This window comes from Nannospalax galili, unplaced genomic scaffold (assembly GCF_000622305.1).
Source record: "Nannospalax galili isolate Female #2095 unplaced genomic scaffold, S.galili_v1.0 scaffold160, whole genome shotgun sequence".
In the NCBI taxonomy this organism is placed as follows: domain Eukaryota; kingdom Metazoa; phylum Chordata; class Mammalia; order Rodentia; family Spalacidae; genus Nannospalax; species Nannospalax galili.
Genome location: NW_008346900.1, coordinates 1215751 through 1237425, shown reverse-complemented (window position 1 = coordinate 1237425; position 21675 = coordinate 1215751). Strand labels below are relative to the sequence as shown.

At 50.9% G+C, this 21675-nt stretch overlaps 1 protein-coding gene across 1 annotated transcript in view; it reads right to left on the bottom strand.

Moving 5' to 3' along the window:
- Positions 1-21675, bottom strand: part of Cdh4 (cadherin 4) — a 103287-nt gene that overhangs the window by 69465 nt on the left and 12147 nt on the right. Inside the window, exon 3 of the mRNA XM_017800667.1 lies at positions 20650-20794. Coding sequence (XP_017656156.1) covers positions 20650-20794 — 145 coding nt within the window. The remainder of the gene's footprint in view (positions 1-20649; positions 20795-21675) is intronic.

Here is a 21675-nt window from a genome sequence, read left to right as displayed (position 1 = left end):
TTGCTGCTCTTTTCATAATAGCTAAGAGATGGAAGCAACCTAAGTGTCCATCAACCAACGAGTAGTTAACAAAAATGTGGTGTTTTTACACAAGGGAAGTAACAGACTCAGAAAAACAAATGATGTGTGTTCTCCCTCCTATGTGGATCCTAGCACTAAATCCTTTTAAATTCCAGGCCCTTTTAATAAGATGATGCTATACAGCAGTCCTTTTTGCATGAAATAACTACCATCATGACTTCAGCTGAGCCTGATCACTAAACATCATCACAACTGGGCTTGTTGATGTTGTGTTCATTCATTAAAGGAGGGCCAAGCAGGGTCAATGGACCCCCACCGGATTATCCAGCCACTCTTCCCAGCCAACTGTATGTAATTTGGCCCTAATCACACATGGCCTCCTGGATTTGGGAAGGACTAAAGCGTACAGTCTGGGGAAGGCTAGGAAGAGAAGGCATGACCCAGGTCACACATATACCTCAGCAATCCCTCAGTTATCTCGAAGCCTTTGAGAGGAACCAACACTGATTCTAACCACTCCAACAGCTATCAAAATACCTGAAAGCAAATCCTGAATCCATCACTCTAGAGTCCAGCCTTGGAAGAAAAAAGAAAAATGAGGAGCCCAGTAGAGGGATGATGTTGGAAGCCCTTGTCAAGAAATTCCAATGGACTCTCATATGAACATTTTGAAAATTGCCCTATTCTAAGGTTTTTCTAGTTCCCTGTCTAGAACTTGTAATGCTAATTACTCTTGCCTTTACTTCTCCTTCACATCTCCTATTCTTGATTCAAGGACTTACTTCTCCCCCTAGAGATAAAAGTTATGCAATTTGGGGGTCTTTTAGATAGACCTACTGAGGGCATACTCCAATTGCCTCACCCTGCATCCCTGTTCTGCATGGAAGAAGCCAGAGCAGTCTGCACCCCAATTCCCTATTGGCAATTTGGGTAACCTCTTCAGAGGATGGTGTGATAAGAACAGGAGGTAGGAATTGGCTAGGCAGTTAGGGTAAAAAGACCCCAAAGAAAAGTAGCCAGTTTCTTGGCTAAAAGTCAAAATGTCCTTGGGCCTCTTAGCAACATACTCCGTTCCAAAGGCCAAAAATGTCGAAAGTATTTGAGAGCTTTTATCTAATCCTTAAAAGATTACCTCTTCAGAAGGGGGAATGTTAGAGTAGCCAAAAACCCCATAAAAATAAATAAATCAAAGAAGAAGAAAGAGTACATGAAGTTATCAGAAAAAAGTGATGGGGAGATATGGGAGGAGATGGAGGGGAGGGAGTGGGCATAGATTTGATCAAAACACCTTATATGCATGTATGAAATTCTCAATAAATTATTTAAATTTTAAAAAAAGGAGAGTAAGTGGGGCTGGAGAGATGGCTCAGAGGTTAAGAGCGCTGGCTGCTCTTGCAGAGGACCCAGGTTCGACTCCCAGCACCCACATGGTGGCTAACGACTGTCCACAGCTCCAGTCCCGGGGAATCTGATATCCTCTTCTGACCACCATGGGCATTGCACCACACATGTAAGCAATACACTCATACACACACATAAAATAAAAATAATAAATATTTTTTAAAAAGGAGAGAAGCTGTAATTAAGAACTTGAAATGCAGAAACATCCACCCCTGCTTTTTAGCTGGGCGAGGCGGCGCACACCTTTAATCCCAGCACTCTGGAGGCAGAGGCAGGCAGATCTCTGTGAGTTTGAGGCCAGCCTGGTCTACATAGCAGTTCCAGGCCAGCTGGGGCTACAGGGAGACAAAAAGACAAATAAAATAAAATAAAATAAAAAGAACTTGAAGGGCACAACAGCAGTTTGTGAATTGGAGACAAACCTAAGAAACTCTCCAGATCAAAGCAACCCGGAAAAATACACACTAAACCCATGACACTTGAATAGATGTCCATCAGACGTGAAATTACAGCCCGGAAGGGCCACAGAGCAGCACCGGGCCAGGGCAACTCCTGAACAGAGCGGCTGAAAATGACCACAGACGTGAGAAGTGGGGAACCCTGCGCAGGGTAAAATGGAGGAAAATCACAGCCAGCCACATCATCGTACACGGCTAGAAGCTAAAGAGGAAGTATTTCCGAGCGGCTAGAGAATTTTAAAAGACATAAAACTTTTACTGGCGCAATATCGAGACTCAGAGAACAACGGACCGGAGGGAGGGGGCGGCGGCGTGGAATCCTTCATTCCGTGAAAAAAGGGAGAAGTTTCTAAGACAAAGATAAAAGAGAGCAGAGATGATCTGTCACCGTGAGAGCCGCAGAGGGAAACAGCAGGGAGGCTTTCCAGGAAGAAGGACAATCACCTCGAGGGATGGTATCAGAGTTCTCCACGCGTGCAACGCACACAAGTCTTGTAACTTTCACTTTGTGGGTTTAAAATTTTTTTGCTTAACTTTTTGTGTCTCTGTGTGTGTTTGTGTGTACCCAAGCGCAGGTGTATGTGGGGCTACATATGATGTATGTGGGTGGAAGCCGGAAGTCACATTTGGGTATCATTCCTCAGGAGGTGTCCACCTTTTATTTGGAGACAAGAGTCTCTCCTTGCTGAGTAGCCAGGTGGGCTGCCAGGGAGCCCCAGGGAGCCGCCTGTCTGCCTTCGTAGTGGTGGGACTGCACATGTGCATTGCCATGCTCTGGCTTTTTACATGGGTTCTACAGATTGAACGCATGTCTTCCTGAAGCTATCGCCCAGCCCTACCTTGTGGAGCTTTAAAGCTGCTAACCCAAGCAGGCAAAACACAACATCCAGGAAGGCAGGAACAGCAGTCGGTTCCAGCCCCTGGCCTGGAGCTGATGTTTTAGCTTAAGAATTACGTCCAGGGCCCTTCGGAAGCCAGTGGCCACTGAGTGCTGGGCACCAGCAATGAATTGTGGAGTTACAGTCACTGTTGTTTTCCAGATTGGCTGAGGTGGCAGGAGCCACAGGCCCCACTCGGGGGGGGGGGCATGCTTCTGAGGTGCCACGGTTTGACCCTCAAGGCTGTTGTGTTCCCTCTCAATTCCTTTCCTCCTCTTTCTGGAGCCTGCCATGTCCTTCTGGATCCCTGTCCCTCCATCCCTCACAGCTTATCACCAAAACCAGTGCTAGATGGGCATGGACACCTGTTGGTTGAGTCTGCAAATGGTCCCCAGGAAAGGCTGCCGGACAGTGGTCTTCTGTTCTTCCCTCAGGTTGCAGAGGACCAGGGCAGGTTGGGAGGTGGTGCTGAAGGGCAGCTGCGTTACCAATCCTACACAGCTGGGCAGCCTGCACAGCTTCCCTGAAAGAATGAGCCCGGCGTGGTGGCTCACACCTTTAATCCCAGCAGAGGCAGGTGGATCTCTGTGAGTTCAAGGCCAGCCTGGTCTACACAGTGAGTTCCAGGACAGCTGGGGCTACACGGAGACCCTGTCTCAAAAAAAGACCCCCAAAAAAAAGGCGTGTCTCCGAACTGGACCTTGCAGGTTTGTGTGAGCCGCTGTATGCTGGGCTTCTTGCTTTAATTAAGAACAAAGGAAATCTTCCTGACACCATCATTCCAAGGCAAGTGAAAGGGGAAGTTCAAGTTGCTCAGATGCTCTTTGGGTCCCTAATTAACCACCCACCTAGGGATGCCAGAGACCACCTGCCTCAGAGAGCTTGTGGTTCCTAGCAGGGCTGGGAAAGCCTGCAGTCTGCCCTCACTGTCACTGTGGGTGTGACGGCTCTCATGCTGTTTGTGTAGAGCCCAGAGAACAAGCATCATAGGAATGTTTAAGTGGCTGCTTGCTGCCTTGTTTGCTTACTGTAAAGAAGGGGGGGCGGTCAGCTTCCCCTGGCAGATAGTACTACGTACTGTTCCCTGCATTATGGGGACTGGGCAGTCCTAGGGAAAGGCTTTACTGAATCTGTAGCACTCCAGGCCTCCCCTTCCTGCCTCTGTCTTCTGACCTTTACCAGCTGTCTGTCCTCTACCCTGTCTCTACTCCAGAATCAGCCCTTCTCAAAGCTTCCCACTCGGAGTCCCTGGCATGAGCCTGCTGTGTCCCTCACCTGCTGTCCCACACCCCCTGTGTCTGGTCACTGTCCCAGTGATTGAGAGTCCTCTGCCCCCGATGCCAAGCTCTAACCCTGATAAGTCTGGGTCAATGAAGTCACACACGGTTGCCTCTACCTGTCCTTAAAAATGTGGCCAGACAGACCCCAAATGATGGTGCATACTATGTTCAAAGGAAACATGTTTTCTCATTTCAAAATTCCACAGATCAGTCCTGGATGCTGTTACAGACACAAGATGTGCCCTTCAGGGGAACCTTCCACCAGAATGGCAGTACCTTCTATTTGAGGAAAAAAAAAGGGCTACCGGTCCTCAGTCCCTTCTCCCACCCCAACTTCTCTTCTTCCTTCCGCCCCAAATAAAAACAAAAAACACTAGAATTTTTTAAAATAAAAAGGAGGAAGAGAAGACCCAGGGGCATCACAGAGGAGCTGGTTCCTCCTGTGCTGGGTGTTTACTAAGTGCAGATTGGGACTGACTCCTCACTGCAGCAAGTGCCTAGTAAGTCACTTTGCTGGGGGGTGGGGGGCAACAGTTTTCCATGTTGCCAAACTGATGATGGGTGTGTGAGCCTACCTAATGTAGTGTGTTTCGATCTCAAAATAAAAAGTTAGGGGCTGGAGAGATGGCTCAGCAGTTAAGAGCACTGGCTGCTTTTGCAGATGACCCATGTTTGAATTCAGCATCTATATGGTGGTTAACAACCATCAGTAACTCCAGTTCCAGGGGAACCCAACACCCTCTTCTGATCTCCGTGGGCATTGCAAGACCCAGATACAGTTACATGCAGGCATAACACCCATACATATAAAAAATAAAAATGAGAGTTATCTAGAAAAATGTATCCCTGAGTCATGAAGCTCATATGTGGTGGGTTTGAAAAAGGAATTCTGTGAGTTAGTTAACAACAGGGTACTGGTTGCATAAAGCAGGGTGCGTGCCTGGGATGGAAGAGCACTTATAGTAACACTTGAGATTTCCATAGTATGTGGTAAAACAGAAGACAGGTTTCTATACTCTTTTCACTGTGATCCCAGATTTCAAATAAAAATTTGCAACGCAGAGGAAAGAGGCCACAAAGACACGTGACCACGTGGTACAGAACAGTTGACGAGGGATTGTATGATACGTGAGATTTGGGGATTTTCTTTTGGGTCCTTCCAAGACTGAGTGCCACTTGACACTGGAGGGTAAAATGTGAGGGGAGAGAGAGGAGGGAGGGCAGAGAGGGAAAGGGGAGAGAGGAAGAGAGGGAGAAGGAGAGAGGGGGAGAGAGGAGAGAGAGAGAAATGGAGAGGGAGAGAGAAGAGAGACAGACAGGAGAGATTAAAGTTATTGAAGAAGACTGAAGATTTTGTTGTTGTTGTTGACTTTAATTTTGACAGGGTCTACCTAGTCCCAGCCCCTGGAAGTCAGGATGTGGACCAGGGTGGTCTCTATCTCACAAAGATCTACCTGCCTCTGCTTCCAGAGGGCCTAAATTAAAGGTGTGCACCACCATGCCTGGCATAAGAGCAAAGATTTTTATGTGTATGAGTGTTTTGCCTGCATGTATGTAAGTGCATCACAAGCATGTAATGCCTGCAGAGATCAGAAGAGGGCATTGGATACCCTGGAACTGGAGTTATAAACAGTTGTTAGCTGCCATGTGGATGCTGGGAACTGAATTCGGGTCCTCTGCAAGAGCAGCCAGTGCTCTTAACAGCTGAGCCATCTCTCCAGCCCTGGGAGATTTTTAAAAAAGCCTTTAAATCACAATTTGGAATGGTGAGACCTAGCTGGGTCCACAGCCAGTCCGTGGCCAGCTCTTAGGATAAGGCGAGGACGCTCTAGGCTTGAGAACTTTGAGCCAAGAGAAGTCCATGAGTTGCTATGGAAACAACCTGTGAATATGCCCAGCCTTGGAACAGCGCAAAGGCTCAGCAGTGTTAGCTTTCTTTCTAAACAGGTGCAGGGAGAGGAGGAAGTCCTTCTTAGAACCTGGAAATTTGCCTGGCTGGGGAGTGGCTTCTGTTGTGAGGCCGATGTTCCAGACCCCACCGGCTCCTGTACTGTCCTCCCAGGAGACACTTGGGGATGGTGGATAGTAGGGGGACAGGCGCTCTTAGGCAGCCTCTGCCATTGCTTGCGTCCTGTGAGCCTCTATTTACTCCTTAGGCCCACCCTGACCCCCCCCTTGACCCTTGGACTTCTCATCGTTTTAGGCCCTCCCTGACCGCCCCCTCCTTGACCCTTGGACTTCTCATCGTCTTAGGCCCCCCTGACCCCCCTCCTATTCCCTGGACTTCTCATAGTCCTTATGCTGGACTGCCCGTGTGCCTCCTTTGCATCCTACTACCTGGGCTTTGGGCGAATGGGTCTCACTCGGGCTCAGGCGGTGCCATGGCCAATGCCTCTGAGCTTCCTTTGTGCACAGGGCAGTTGTGCAGGAGCTCTAGGCAAGGCTGTGGGAGGTGGGGATGGGGTTCAGGGCACAGGGGAGAGGAAAGGCCACGGTGATGGTGGGATGAGGCAGTGAGGTCACCTGGCACAGAGCCCTTGAGCTCCCTGTGCAGAAGACCAGAGGGAGAAGAGGGGACTCACGGTCAGGGTCAGGGTCAGGGTCAAAGCAGGAAAGTGCAGAGGCACATGGGCAGCATCCCGGAGTCACCCAGGGATGCTGGCAGCAGGCTCCAGAGAGAGAGTGTGGAGGACCAGTGGGGAAGCAGGCGCTGGCAGGGGTCCGGGGGGGGGCGCTGGCAGGGGTCCGGGGGGGGGGTGCCTCCAAGGCCTTCTTTGTGTGAGGAAGCAGCTTTTCTGTACTGAAGGTGTGTGTTGGGAGGCAGGGACTGGCTTAGTGGGGGCGGGAGAGAACAGTCTGGGGGTTTGGCTGGGGCTGGCTGGTTATCCTGGTCTGACTGGGTTGCTCTGGCTCCTGGTGCTTCCTGCACAGCAGGGGTTTCATGCTCTCAGAAGAGCTGGGCTCACTTTTCTCAGCATGCCTGCCAGGGAATCTCATGGTCTGGCTCAGAGAGGACAGACTGTCAGCCCCATTACAGCCCAGAGACTAGAGGAAGGGCAGGTGGTGGGAAGCGTGAGGAGGGCTGCTGGGAAGGTGGCCCTGATTGTGATGGGCCTCCTTGGGTGTATCCATCAGGCAGTGGGGCCAGTGTTGGTCCATGCCAGGGTGGGGAGAAGACACAGCCTCTGTGCACTGCTGAAGGTGTGGTCAGGGAGGCCAGGAAGGAAAGTATGGGTAACCCGGAACCATAGCACCCAGGGCCATCAGAAAAGTTGCATCCTATCAGCGCACAGGGGGTGGAAAGGAAACTTCAGCAGAGGGGAACGGGACATCGGCTGGATGTTGGCCATGGGGACCAGGGGTCAGAGACACCCTTTCATCAAAGGAAGGGGCTGAGTCAGCACTGCCTATTGCCCAGGATGTGGTCTTAGCATAAGTCACACTGAGAAATCCAGGTCTGCCCCCAGCACAGGTACGTGGGGAGGTGGGTTCAATAGCACCTTCTACAGAATTTTGAAAACCAACTTCCACTTGTAAATACATCTCCCTAGAAGCACCTAGAAAGGTCTAGAAACCCCGGAAGTGGTGACTAGATGCATTAGTGTCTCAAAGATGGCAGCTCCCCAGGAACCCATAAACTGTCATTGTCACAGGAAGGTTTGTCTTTGGGGTATTTAGTGGGGGGGGGGGTGAGAGCCATCCTTGGTGACCTCACCCAGAAGGAAGTTTGTCACTGGCTCCCTAAGGCCGCCACATGTCTCCAAAGTGACCAAGTCCACACTGCAGCCTCCATGATCTTGGTGACAGTGTGAATGTCACCATGCCTTCCCAGAATGGTGTTTTCTTGCCTCCCCAGAGTGGAACGTGCAGAGTTCTGCACAACCTCCAAGTTACGGAGCATTCGATGGGCTGGATTTATTGGACTCAGTAGGGAAGTGGGAGAATTTATTGCTATGCAGGATGCTTGACTTCCACAGACAGATGCACAGCCTTGGCGTGTGCTGGGAGGCTGTGTCTTGAGTTATGACTGCTGCCAGTGGCCTGGGGAGGACCATAGGTAGGGCACATTTTGCTCCAGACATTTGCTCCCTCTCTGGGCCACACTTTTGTTTGGATTCATTTATATAAGGCCCAGTGTGGAGTGGCAGTGCCTGGACCCCGTAATGGAGGCCGCCTGGGACTTGCTTGGCTGGGGTGCCGGAGATACTAGGGGGATGTTAGGGCGACATAGCATCACATTCAGCTGCAGCCCTCTGGATCCCTTCTGGGGTCCCAGCTCTGGTCCAGGGAGGGACAGTGGTCTGCAAGCATCACCGGGCGGGCTCTGGATCCTATCACTGGCCTGCGTCTTGTCCTGGCCTTTCTTTCTTTGAAGTGTTCTCATTGAGAAGTCACATGGTTGTATGTCTAATGACATACAAGTAACAGGGCTAGGGCCAGAGGGCTGGGCAGGCCCAAGCTGACTGATCACAACCACTGCCCCTGGGGAGGTACATTGGGCAGGCCCAAGCTGACTGGTCGCAGCCACAGCCCCTGGTGAGGTCACCTATCCTGCCATCTTCCAGGTTTGGCAGGCAGGCTTGGGAACTCTGAATTCTGGGAAATCCTCAAATAGCACCTGGCAGTGGGTCAGATGGAGGCTCAATAGGCTCAGGTTTGGTGTTGCCTGGGAGGTTCCAGAGAAGGGGGAGGATATACTCAGCCTCCAGCACTTTCCTGGAAGGAAACTATGCCTGTCTCCTGGGGCTGCTGTAGCAAAATGTCCTGAATGGGTTAATCCCTCAGGCTGAGCCCTCCAGCTTTGTGGTGTGGGCAGGGCATGCTCCCCTCCCTCTTGAGGTCCCAAGAAGCTTTTCACCAGGCCCAGGGATTCCTGGCTTGGGGTCACACAACTCCAGACTCTACCTCTGTTCTCATGGGCGTCCCCCTGTGTCTAGTTTCCTTTTCTGTCTTGACTAGTGATGCCTGGAAAAGCTTCATGTTTATTAAAGTTTATTTTTATTTTATGTATATGAGTGCTTTGCCTACATGTATGTAAGTGCACTTGTGTCATGCAATGCCCATGGGAGCCAGAAGAGGGCGTGGGATCCCCTGGAACTGGAGTTACTGATGGTTGTTAAAATCCATGTGGGTACTGGGAATTGAACCTAGGTCTTCTGTAAGAGCAGCCAGTGCTCTTAACCACTGAGCCATCTTTCTAGCCCCAAGGCTGTTTTTAAATTAGGTTGTGAGCTAAAGTTCTGCAGGGGCCCGAGTTTTGGGACTCAAACTTTTACCTATTCATTATAGGGACTAAGTGGAAGCTGGTGCGGCAGATCCCGATGCCCCACTGACAAAGCACAGGAGAGTGTGACTACCTGTGTGATAGGAGCCTTGATGGCCTGGATGACCTCCGGGGAGGGCTGGGCTGGGCTGGAGCTGGATGGGCCACCCCAGTCCCATATCTGAACCCTGGCTGTGCCCTCCCTGGTACTTGGTCCTGCTCCATGTTGCCTCTTGGAGCCCCAGCTTCCTCTCCTGGCAGCTGAACCCAAGGGTGTCTCTTGTCTTGGTCTGCAGAGGAACAAACTGGGCTCTGGATGCAGTGACTTTTGGTGGCTACCGTAGGTTCAGTGAGGCTATGTCTCCTGCTTGTGCTGTGAGGAAGTGAGACCTGGTGGCCAGTGTCCTCTGTTGACCCTTCCTTCTCCAGGTGGGTGAGGTCTGAGGCCACACTGAAGACTGCAAACTGTCAGTCACCCTGTTCCTCAGCATTTGCCCCTCTGCAAAGCCTGGTCAGGGCTGGTACCTCCCACCATCCCTCTGAGCCACATCTGTGCTGACCTGGGTGCTAGGCAGAGAATGAGAAGCAAGCTTTCTTTCCAAAGCTTTCTCTGAGAGCTTCTGCAGAGTCTCCTCCCTTCCTGGAAGAAGGATTTGGATTTTTCCCGGAGAGCAGCCAGGCAAGTCTGTCTATTCTCTGGGCTCAGGGGTGTGGCCTGCCTCGCACAGGGAACATGGTGACACCTCTTTACTGAACATCCTGGCAGGTAGGGGGAGAGCACGGAAGACCCCCCGCCGCCCCTGCTGTCGTTCTTGGAATCCATGTACCACACTGCCACATGCCTTAAAGGATTAATTTCACAAGCCTTAAATTGCAGTTTAATTTGAAAACTAATTCAGCCCCATAATTGGCTTTCTGCTCAAATCACTGAGGCTAAAGATTTAAATTCTTAATATTCAGATGACTTTCAAGTATCTGGTGCCATCTGTGCATCAGGCCGTGGCATTAATCTTAGGGGGACTTCTACCCGCACAGAGATGAAATAAATAAATACAAGGGTCTGCTAATAGAACAGTCTATTCAAGCCAGAGCCCTGCCTTGTAGAGATGAGGGTTTTTTTTTTTTTTCACTGAACTCCTGACTTGTAGATTTCCTCTACTATTTAATATATTTTAAAAATATTTTATTAGCTTTATTTTATGTGTATGAGTGTATTGCCTGCATGTATGTGAGTGCACCTGTGTGGTACAATGCCGTAGAGGTCAGAAAAGGACGTCGAATTCCCCTGGAGCTGGAGTTAGGGATGGTTTGTAGCTGCCATGTGGGTGCTGGGAATTGAACCCGGGTCCTCTGCAAGAGCAGTCAGTGCTGTTAACTGCTGAGCCATCTCTCTAGCCCCCTATTTAATATTTTTAAATGACATTAATTTCAAAATTTATAATGTGGGCCTCTCTCTACTGTACAAAGGATCAGGGTGAGTGGTGACTTAAGACAGCTGACTGAGAGAACAAGAACATCTTTTCTTGAACAGTTTGAGAAATCCTGCTTCAGGTTGACCCCGGCCTCCCTGGCCAGGGGCAAGGCAGTAATTCTATAACCAACTAGGGAGTGTTCCAGAAGGGAGATAGGGCCTGAGAAGATGACTCAGTGCACAGGCGTAAGGGCCTGAGTTTGAATCCCCAGGGTCCACATGAAAGCCAGACTCAGTAGTGCTCACATCTATAATCCCAGCACTCCTATGAGGAGATGGACTTGGGGACAGGAGACTCCAGAAGATCATGGGCCAGCTAGCTTGGTGAACACAGTGGAGAGCACACACACATACACACAAAATAATTTTAGAAAAGGAAGGGAGATGGATATTGGGCCAGGGTGATTCTTGGGGGGAGGGTCCAGTTAATAGGATGCTGTCCTGGATGAGCCCCTGAGCCCTGCTGTGGTATCTGTCACAGTGTGAATGTGAATGGCACCCCTCCCCCATGGGCTCACATGTTTGAACACTTGATCCCCAGATGGTGGTGCTATTTTGGGAGGTTGTGGAGGGTCATGGGGGTGGTGGTGGAGGGGCTGGCCTTGAAGTTTATAGCTCAGTTGAGTGCCCCTAGCTTTCTTTCTGGTCTCTGCCTCCTGTTCCAGAGATGTGAGGAGATAAGGCATCCCAGTTACACACTTCTGCCACTGTGGAGCCACCAGCAGCCATGCCTGCCCTGCCGTGATAGACTGTACGCCTCCAAACTGTGAGCCAAAATGTGCCCTTCCTTCCTTAGCTGCATGTCAGATAGTTTGTCCTATTTCATCCTAGCAAGGAGAAAAGTGGTTAGAACCACACCCTACACTTTGAGCATCAAGACTGCAAAGTGGGCGCCTGGCAGCGAAAGGGAGAAGTGGTTCAGGGGATTTGTCAGGGTCAGTGCCTGTCGCTGTTTGTACTCTGGCAGCCTTTTGAAGCCTGTCAGGCGCTTGGGGACTGTGTGCTGAGCTGTAGGCAGACAGGCCCAGGGGACAGGAAGGTGTTTCCTGGGTGGGACACTTGCCTGCTCTGCAGTGCAGACTCAGGGCTCACTGATACCTTCTGATGAAACACAGGATGGATCTGTCACGGGGGAGCTGCTGGGACTCCACTCCAGGCCAAGTGAGGGGTGGCCTGACTTGTGGTTGCTGATGCAGGTTGCTGATACCCTTGACTGTGTTTGACTGCTGTGATTCCCAGAGGCCATTCAGTTCCTTGAGAACTGCCCCCAAGGTCCTGCACATCCTCAGGTCATAGCTGGAACCTCCTGGTGCCAGGTACAATCTACGAACCCAGTAGCACGGGATGGGACAGGCTCTGTGGTGTTCTTGGTGACAGTCAGGCAAGGCTTCACTAAGGCCAATCTGCTCTGCCCCACACCTCCTCCCACTCCCAGAGCAAGCACCGGTACTCAGCTCCTCAGGGATCCCACATCAGAGCGGGTCTCATCTTGAGTTGTTGGCCTTCTGTGGTGGTTAGTGCTGATCGTCAGTTTGTCAAGATCTGGAACCTCCTAGGAGGTTCTGGGCATGTCTGCGAGAAGTAATCTAGAGCTGGTAGATTGAGGTGGGACGCTCCACCTTAACCATGGGCAGCGCCACCCTGTGGGCTGGGTGGGGCCTTGGACTGAACAAAAGGAAGTGAGCAGAGCAGCAGCAGCATCTCCGCTTCCTGAGTGTGAGCACAGTGTGACCAGCCGGCTTGCACACGTGCCGCCGTGCCCTCATGACCACGACGGGCTGTACACTCAGCGTGCCCAAATAAAACCCCTCCCTCCTGTCAGATGTTCTGTTACTGCAATGGGAAACGTCACTAATCCCCTCTTCCAGGCCCAGACGCTGTCACTCAGCCCTGGCCAACGGAGAGTTTGTTATTTGTATTTCCAGAGGGACATACATCTGGGGGTGGGGAGTAAAGGCACATACCAAATAGCCTACTGGGTGACAGGAAGCAAGGGGCCTGATATGGGCACTCTGAGGATTGCTGGCACACAACCAGGGAGGCCAGCTGGCTTTTAAACGAGCCTTCTTACGTTTATGAAAGAAGTTCAGTTCTGCAAAAGTAACTTGGCAGAGTCCAGAAAACGGACTAGTATCTTGAGTAAGAATTTATAGCAATGCCCATAAGTCTACTAATGTCAGTACCACACATCAGGGTGCTCTCACTTAACCGTCCCTGGTGGACAAAGTGCACAGTTCTATATCCCCATTTGACCAACATGGAAGAAGCAGCTAGAAGAGCAGTCTGCCAGAGGCCACGCGGACAAAGTGCACAGTTCTATATCCCCATTTGACCAACATGGAAGAAGCAGCAGCTAGAAGAGCAGGGTCACACAGTGGCTGCATGGTGGTAAAGCAGAGGACCTCTGGGCTCCACACAGCGCTGTGCGCAGATGCAGTGTGAGGTGCACGGTCCAGTCTTGTGAGACCACATTGCTGAGGGGAGGGAGAGAACACTATCCATCTCAACAGCTGCAACTTCGGCTGTCATAACAGTGGGGTCACAGGACAGATACAAAGAATGGAGAACCATAGGGACCCGGTGACAGCCCCACCCATGTGCTCTTGACACAGGAGCAGCAGAGGACGGACAATTTCAGATGCTTGGCACTGGAGCAATGAGCAAAAATAAAAATGTAAGCAGGAAAAAAAAAAAACCCAAAGATGTAAACCTAGATGTAAATCTCTCGCCTTATCCAAAAATGGACTCAGAATGAATCACAGACATGAAGTACAACATAAAATGATAAAACCTTAAGCGAATAGCATGGGAAGCAGTTTCAGGAGCCAGGGCTTGGTGAGGAGTTCTAGTAATATCGAAGCCTTCTTCGTAAAAGGAAACATTGAGAGCCAGGACCTTGCTCACAGAAAACATGGGAAGACAAGTCACAGAGAGGGAGGCATGTCCCCAAACAGCATGCCAGGAAAGGACGCGTGGCCAGTGTGGGAGAAGAATCCTCAACGTGCTCAGAGAACAATCTGATTCGAAGGCGGACAAAGACATGAATGGTCACTGAAGAGGGTGCACAGATGGTGAGAGACACAGGCCAGGACCCTGCACGTCACTTATCGTTAGGGAAACACACTCTCAGACCATAGACAATACCACTGTGCACCTACCCTCAGCGGAGGCGCAAGGCAGGGACACCTCCAGAGGCTGACATGTAACATGGCAGGCACAGCACACGGGCAGCCCCTCGAGGAAGGGCACTGAAGTTTCTTACAAAGCCACCCACCACTTGCCACTGTAGTTGGATCGGAAATGTCCTCAAAAGACTCCTGTGTTAGAGGGCTGGCTCCCAGTCTGGGGTGCTGTTGGGAGGTGGTGGAGACTTGCTACGGTTCGCTGTGAGGCATTCCTCTAAAAGGTTTGGTCCCCAGTGTGTAGATCTGATCATTGTGTGTGTGTGTGTGTGTGTGTATCATGAGGGCTCTAGCTAGTCAATGGATTAATTCCAAACCAGAGGGAAGATGTTAGTACAGGTGACAAAGACCAAGAGGTCTGGCTGGAGGAAGGTCTCTGGGGTGTGTATTCAAAGGGCATATTTTGTCCCTAGCTACTTCTGGTTGGTTTTCTCTGCTTCCTGGATAATACAAGGTGAGCAGCTTGTCTAGGCCACACCCTTCCACCAGGAAGGTTCAGTTTCACCTTAGGCCCATAGCCATGGAGCCAGCTAACCACAGGCTGGAGCCCCTGAAATGGTGAGGGAATTAGACCTTTTCTCCTTGTAAGATGATTATCTGAGGAATTTTGTTACAACGGTAAGGAGTTAACAGACCACATGGGCAGGAACTCATTCATGGACCTTTACTCTAGAGACGTGCGTCTGTGCGTTCCCACCAAACACCGTACATGTGGCCATCTGTGGTCGCTTCATTCATGACGAAGCTGGAAACAACACAGATGCCCTTTGGAGGGTGGCTGGTCTGCTTGTTCTGCAGACCCTGCGACCCATGTGGCTGGTCTGCTTGTTCCACAGACCTCCACCCACGTGGCGTGGGTGGCCCTCCAGAGCACCACGGTGAGAATGCCAACCCTAGAGGTCACTGTGCTTCCATCTGCCCAGCATCTTGAAAGGACAAAGCAACAGGGACAGGGGACAGACTAGGACTGTGGGTAAGGGATGGTGGGGTGTGGAGTCCATCTGCCCAGCATCTTGAAAGGACAAAGCAACAGGGACAGGGGACAGACCAGGACTGTGGGTAAGGGATGGTGGGGTGTGGAGACAGTGGCCAAGAGGGTAGCGGGAGGTTCTCCACCAGGGCCTGACTAGCTGCCTTTCTCATTGCGGACCAAATATCTGACAGAATGCAACTTGAGGGAGGAAGGGTTTACGTCTGCTCACAGTTTGAGGGTACTGGCCATCATGGAGGGGCAGGCATGGCAGCAGGCAGCTCCATGTGGCAGGACTGCAGCTGGACAACTCACTTCCTCACACCTTGATGGACCAGGAAGCCGAGAGCAGGCAGGAAGTGGGGCTGGGTTATCAAACCTCCAGGCCTATGACCCACTTCCTCCAACAAGGCGCCACCTCCCAAAGGTTCCACGACCTTCCAAAAACCATCTGGGGACCAAGTATTCAAACACGTGAGCCTGTGGGGGATGATTCACAACGACATCATTACAGGTCCTTTGTGTTTTGATGGTGAGGGATCACGGAACCACGTGTGGCAAAGCTGAACAGAAACAGACACAAAAACCTAGGCACACTTGGATACACATGCTTACTCATACATATTGTGGTGGTTTGAATGAGAAAGTCCCCCATAGGGTGTACTTTTCCAAGTATTTGGACATTTTATCCATACTTGGTGGTACTATTTTGGGAGGTCTTAGAAGGTGTGGCCATGTTGGAGGAAGCACATCACTGGGAGTGGGCTTAGAGAGTTCTTAAGCCTTGCTAAATCTCCAGTTACTCTGTTTCCTGTACCTGTTTGAAGATGTGAGAGCTTAGCTTCTGCTCCTGCTCCCGCTGCCTCTGCCGCCATGCCTCCCACCATGATGGACTCTTGCCCCTTTGGAACTGTAAGTCAAATAAACTCTTCCTTTTATAAGTTCCCTTGGTCAAGGTGTTTCTATCATAGCAACAGAAAAATAACTAATACACAAATACACATATATGTATATATACATATAGACACAAACCCTATACACACAGACACATGCATACTCATACATACAAACACACAGACACACACACACACATATATATATATAAATATATGTATACACACACGTGCGCGTGCACACACAGAAACATAGATATATACACACGGACACAAACATCTGCAAACAAACATGCATGCATACACACACAAACACAGACACACAGGTATATACATACAGACACAAACACCTAGATGCACACAGATACACGTAGACACAAGCACACACAGACATACAGATGCCCAGACACACACTGGCGTATAGGTGATACCAGCCAGTCTTTAGCACGGCTGTGGGCTGCACAGACCACCTCCTGGGTGTGCCCGTGTGCTGGTTCTCAGGCTTGAACCACTGTAGGGATGGGGTGAAGGCTGGTGGGATTTGGCTGTAATATTCTCACAGCTATCTGCAAATTTAATTCTCCCTGCAAGCCCATCATTTTTACAAAAGAATTTTTAGTGCATTCCTACAACCAAGAGGAGACTGGGTTGGGGAACAAAGTGAGGTGCGTGCAGGCTGCTCATGTCCCCAAATGAACCCCGCCCTTCAACGTTTCCCGCTAGCTTAGTCAACATTTAATCTTTTCCCATTTGTCGCCCATTAGAACGCACATCTGAAACCTCTCATTAGCCCATCTTTTCAGAGAATAATGATTAATTTCCGGTGGTGGTTTTTCTTTATCCCGCAAAGGCAAGGGTAGAACCCTCCATTATTGTAATTTACTGATGGAGGAGAAGAAATTACAGACAATTTCCAGGGCCCAGGGACTGTGCTACAGGAAGGGACATCACATCCTAGCCCTTGGCTGGGATCTGTGGAGGAGGGAGAGGGTAGGTTCACAGTAACCTCATCTGGCTTCAACCCACAGTTTGCATGAACACATGGCTCCTTTGGGGGACCCAAGACAGACTCTGGGGTCCCCAGGAGCTCTGAAAGCTAGTGAACATGAACACATGGCTCCTTTGGGGGACCCAAGACAGACTCTGGGGTCCCCAGGAGCTCTGAAAGCTGGTGAACACTTTGCTCACACAGTCCTTAGGGAGTTCAGGTATCAGCCTGGAGAGCAGGTTTAGGCCCACAAAGGCTCTCATTGCCTGGCCAGCCCTGTGAGTGGCCCACCAGCCAGCTCTGCAGGCTCAGTGGCTTGTGGGAATGCTCTTCCTGTTGTCCTAACCAGTTACCACCAGTTACACATTTGGGGGAAGACTTTTGCTGTGTGTTTTAAAGGAAGGTGTGACAAGTCTGATTTGCAAGAAAGCCCAGGAGAATCTCAGCTCCTTTAAACAGGCCCGGGTCCTGGGCAAGAGGTCACCTGCTTCTGTGCTAATGAGAACACACCTCAGCTGGGCCCGTGCCTCGCGCCAGCCCCTCCAAGAGGTGCCCTTGGCTGCCCTCATTTGTTTTCTGCGGTTGTTTGTAGCTAAGTTGCCCGCCCACTGCCTGCTCCTGCGCCTCAAGGGACTGCTGTGGGATGAGCTGCCCAAGGTTCTGCAGAAATAATGTTACATCCTGTTCCCGCGGTGACACCAGGCTTGCCGGTGTCTCACTATCCTGAAAGACAATCATTCGAAAATGCAATTCGCCTTGTTGAAATAGCGGTCTCCAGAGATGGAGTGATGACAGCCTTTGCCCGCGGAGGAGAGTGATGATAAATGTGTGCCCTCCCGCCCTGGCCAGATGCGGCTGACCCCTCGTGGGGCCTGCAGAGTCTGGGGAGCCGGTGGCTCCTTGGAAGACGGCTCGCCCTTGCTCGGCACATTCTGGATTTTCATGAAGAAATGGCCTCTGATCCACCCAGCACTGTGCTAGCACTGTGCACGGCTGCCAGTTAAAGTGCAGAACACCGGTAAACGTGAGTTCGGACGAACAAGGAAAACCTTTCCATGTACGTGTCCTGAAAGTTGTTTGGGACACAATGATAAGTGGGAATGGCTTGAACTTCAGGGTTACCTGGGTGTCATGTGTGCCACGCCTGGCAGCCCTTGCAGAGGCCTCTGGCCTCATCCACTACCTTTTCCGGGGAAAGGCTTGTCTGGGGAGGTCCTCCTCTCCCCACATGCAGGAGATGGCTCAGCAGGATCACCCAGAGGCTTGTTAATTCCTAGGTTGGTACCTGCTGAAGTAGACCAAGTCACTGGTCCTGGCAGGTCCGGGGCTGGCCAGCACTCTCTACCTCCACCTGAGCCTTCAGTAAGGCTGGGAATGTGGGTACTCGGGTTGTAACCCACATATATAGCTGCCTGGGCTCTGAGGGGCATACCTGCTTGTCAGTGGTTATGGCATGCAGGCACTCATACATGATTCATAGTAAGAGCCCCCAAGCATGGTAGAGTCATGTGCCACAGAGGTCTGTGGGAGGAGAGGCTCTTGGGTCAGCTCTGATGGGCGAAGAGGGCCTTGACCCAGGGGCTCACATCTTAGGCCAGGGGAGGAGTCTGGCCTTGTTTGGCAGGCCTTGGTCTTTGGCCTGGTTTCCTGCCTCAGGACTTTGGCACATTGTTCTCCCTTTCCCAGGTTCCCTTCTAACACACGTGCCTATCCAAACCCCTCTCTAGTTTACACGTCACTAGAGAGACAAAAGGCCAAAACCACAAAGTAAACACCCCCCCCCCCCCCCCACAAACCAAACTCTTTGAACCCCGCCCCAGGGTTTTTGGGGCCCTCTTCAAAAAATTAACCCCCCCCCCCCCCCGCAACAATCTAACTTCTTGGACCCTGGCTCAGTGATTTGTGGTGCCTTATACAAATGATTAGAGCCTAACTCTAATGACCTCTGGGCCTCACCCCAAACGGCCAGTCTGTGGAGGACAAGTAATATCATAAAGTTGACCTCAAGGGCCTGGGAAGAGGGCTCGGTTGGTGAAATGCTTGTTTTGAGGAGTACCTTTTGCCCTTTGACATTTCCTTCAATTCTCAGAACCTTTATAAAAAAGCTGAATGTCATGGCAAGTGCTTATAATCCCAGTATTGGCGAGGAGTAGGCAGGTAGATTCCCTGGAGCTTGCTGGACAGCTAGTCTGGCTTGATTGGTTAGCTCTAGGATAATGAGATCCTATCTCAATAAAACAAGGCAGATAGTGCTTGAGGAAGGACACCCAAGGTTGACCACACGTGCACCCCCCACAACTTACTACAAGATAGTGAACGAACGTCCTTGTATGCATTCAATTATGACCCTGTGGAAAAGGCTGTGGGCCAGGTAACTCTTCTCTAACTGCTACTAAACGTCTTATTCCCTCTCAAACATTCAACTCTCAATTTACCTTGCTGTCTTTCTGTCCTCAGTGTCTATTCTTTATTTAAACTTTCATATCACCCCCATAATAACACAGGCTGTGCCCACCAGAACTTTATAGTAAAACTATCGCTGAAGACACCACACGCACTGGCCGCAGGCCATGGAGAAATCAAGTTGGTGCTGACCAGGAAGCTTCCTCCCCTCTGGCTAGTTTTCAAAGTACTAGAAAAAGTACTTTGTTATGAGAGCTGCTGGGGGGAGGTCACCAACAATCTTAACAGCTGTGAACCCTGTGAGTTCTAACAATGGCTGGTGTGGAAATAGTGGTACTAACACGATAGAGGTGGTCAACTGCTTTCTGATTGGATTTAAGGCCTGCTCCACAGGAGGAAACACGGCCTTGTACTATAATCTGTCCAAGAACCCAGGGTTGGGGAGCTCACTGGCCCCAGGGGTGAACTTACTGCTATCAGTCTGCTAAATGGACATAATATCAAACTGCTCTCTAAATTTGAATCTATACCCACAGATTAATGCAGCTATCAGCCCTCATCAGAGAAGTTTGTGAGGTGGATGGCGGTTAATCAGACACAACTGGTCAAAGCACAGAGAGCAAGTTTCGGTGGCGTGCTCATCTGCAAGTGGGGCATTTATATCACACCCCTTCCCCTGGCTCAGGGACCATCATGGAAAAAGTGGAGGGCAGAAAGATTGTAAGAGCTGATGGTTGGGGGACTGGAGTGGATAAGTGTTTTCTGGACATGACAGACCCACTGCACTCATGAACTCAGTAGCTCTGGTTGCCACATGAGACTTGCATAAGGATCAAGCCGGACAACATTCAGGGGCGGGGGAGGGAGGTTCACAGTGGTTTCTGGCTTGAGGGTGAGGCTCTTGGTAGGTTAGCCATCCTCCAGTAGATGGCCCCACATACCAGGAATAAATAGGCATCACGAATTGGACTTAGGTTATTAAAAAAAAAAGAAAAAAAACGAAGTTGGAGGTATAGGGGGGTGGATCTGGGAGGAGTTGGGAGGAGGGGGAGTAAATATGATTAAAATACATTGTATGGAATTCTCAGAGGATTAATAAACCTTTCCTATACATTCCTTCCTGGTAAATACTTTTTCCCCACGGCTGGGGCTTGTCTTTCCTCCACAACCGTCCCCTCTTCCCTGGTTGGCACATTCCCCTGACTCAGTGTCCATGTCTTGAGCTCTGTCATGACTATTCACAGGTGGTACGGCCTCTCTGTAACCTGCAGTGTGTGAGAGCAGGAGCTAGAAAGACCCGTGCAGCTGTGCTGCGTGTTAACAGTTCCGATTCCATGTTATTGTCCGTATAGATCAGTCCCCTTCCCTGCCTGGGTCCGGCAGTGTGTGTGGGGTCTTCAGGGAACAGACACCAACACATCTCCCCAGCACCCGGCCTCACCTGGTTTGGAGCCCTCATCCACGGAGCCATTGTAGACCTGGTTGATGAAATCGGGACGGTTATCGTTCATGTCGATGACGTAGATATACAGGTCGATAGGGTTTTCTACCTTGTTGCCGTTCATGTCCACAGCATGGGCTCGAAGCTGCAGAGCAACAGACAGGTCAGAGGTGGCAGCCATCCCGGGTGTGCCGGTCCCTGCTGTGGGTGGTTTCCTGGGGACCTACAGCACCGGGGTGGCATAATAGCTCCCAATTCCTTGCACATAGAGGCAGAGGCAACCTGGGCAGGGATCGGGAGGGCTTGACACATCCAGAAATGTCTGAGAGCCTCAGTTCTCCACTTTGTACAAATGGAGTTCCTGTGAACAGGAAGGACAGTAACATTCAGTCTGTGCTGCCTGGACTACCTGGACCTCCTGGGTCTGCTGGGCTGTCCTCAAAGGCCTGAGAGGGACAGGTGCCCTGCAGACAGGAGTTCACGTCTTCCCATAGTGGCCACATCTAGACCACTTGTGCTCAGTGGAGCAGCTGACTGGGGGAGGACCTGGGGAGGGATCTGCGTGGACCCACAGAAGGGCCTGTGGGGAAGCCTTGGGGAAAGCTGCTGACTTGGACAACTGTGAGCCCACAAGTCAAAGCTCAGGCCTGTCTGTTTCTGCCTGCCGTGTTGAGGGTCTCAAACAATGAGGAAAAGGGTGGCCAGAGAGAGGCCAGGGGAGAGGCTGGGCTGAGATGGTCTTTCCTTATTGGAAGGGGCTCCATGGCGCTGTTTCAGGAATCACCTTCCAGGTAGAAAGGGAATATCCCAAACACAGGCTGGAAAGTTCCAGAGGGGCTGCTGACTCAGCCTTTAATTTCTGTACTTATTTCCTTCCCTTCCTTCCTCCTTCCTTCCTTCCTTCCTTCCTTCCTCCCCCTTCCTCCCTTCCTTCCTTCCTTCCTCCCCCTTCCTCCTTCCTTCCTTCCTCTCTCCTTCCTTCCTTCCTTCCTCCCTCTCTCCTTCCTCCTTCCTTTCTTCCTCCTC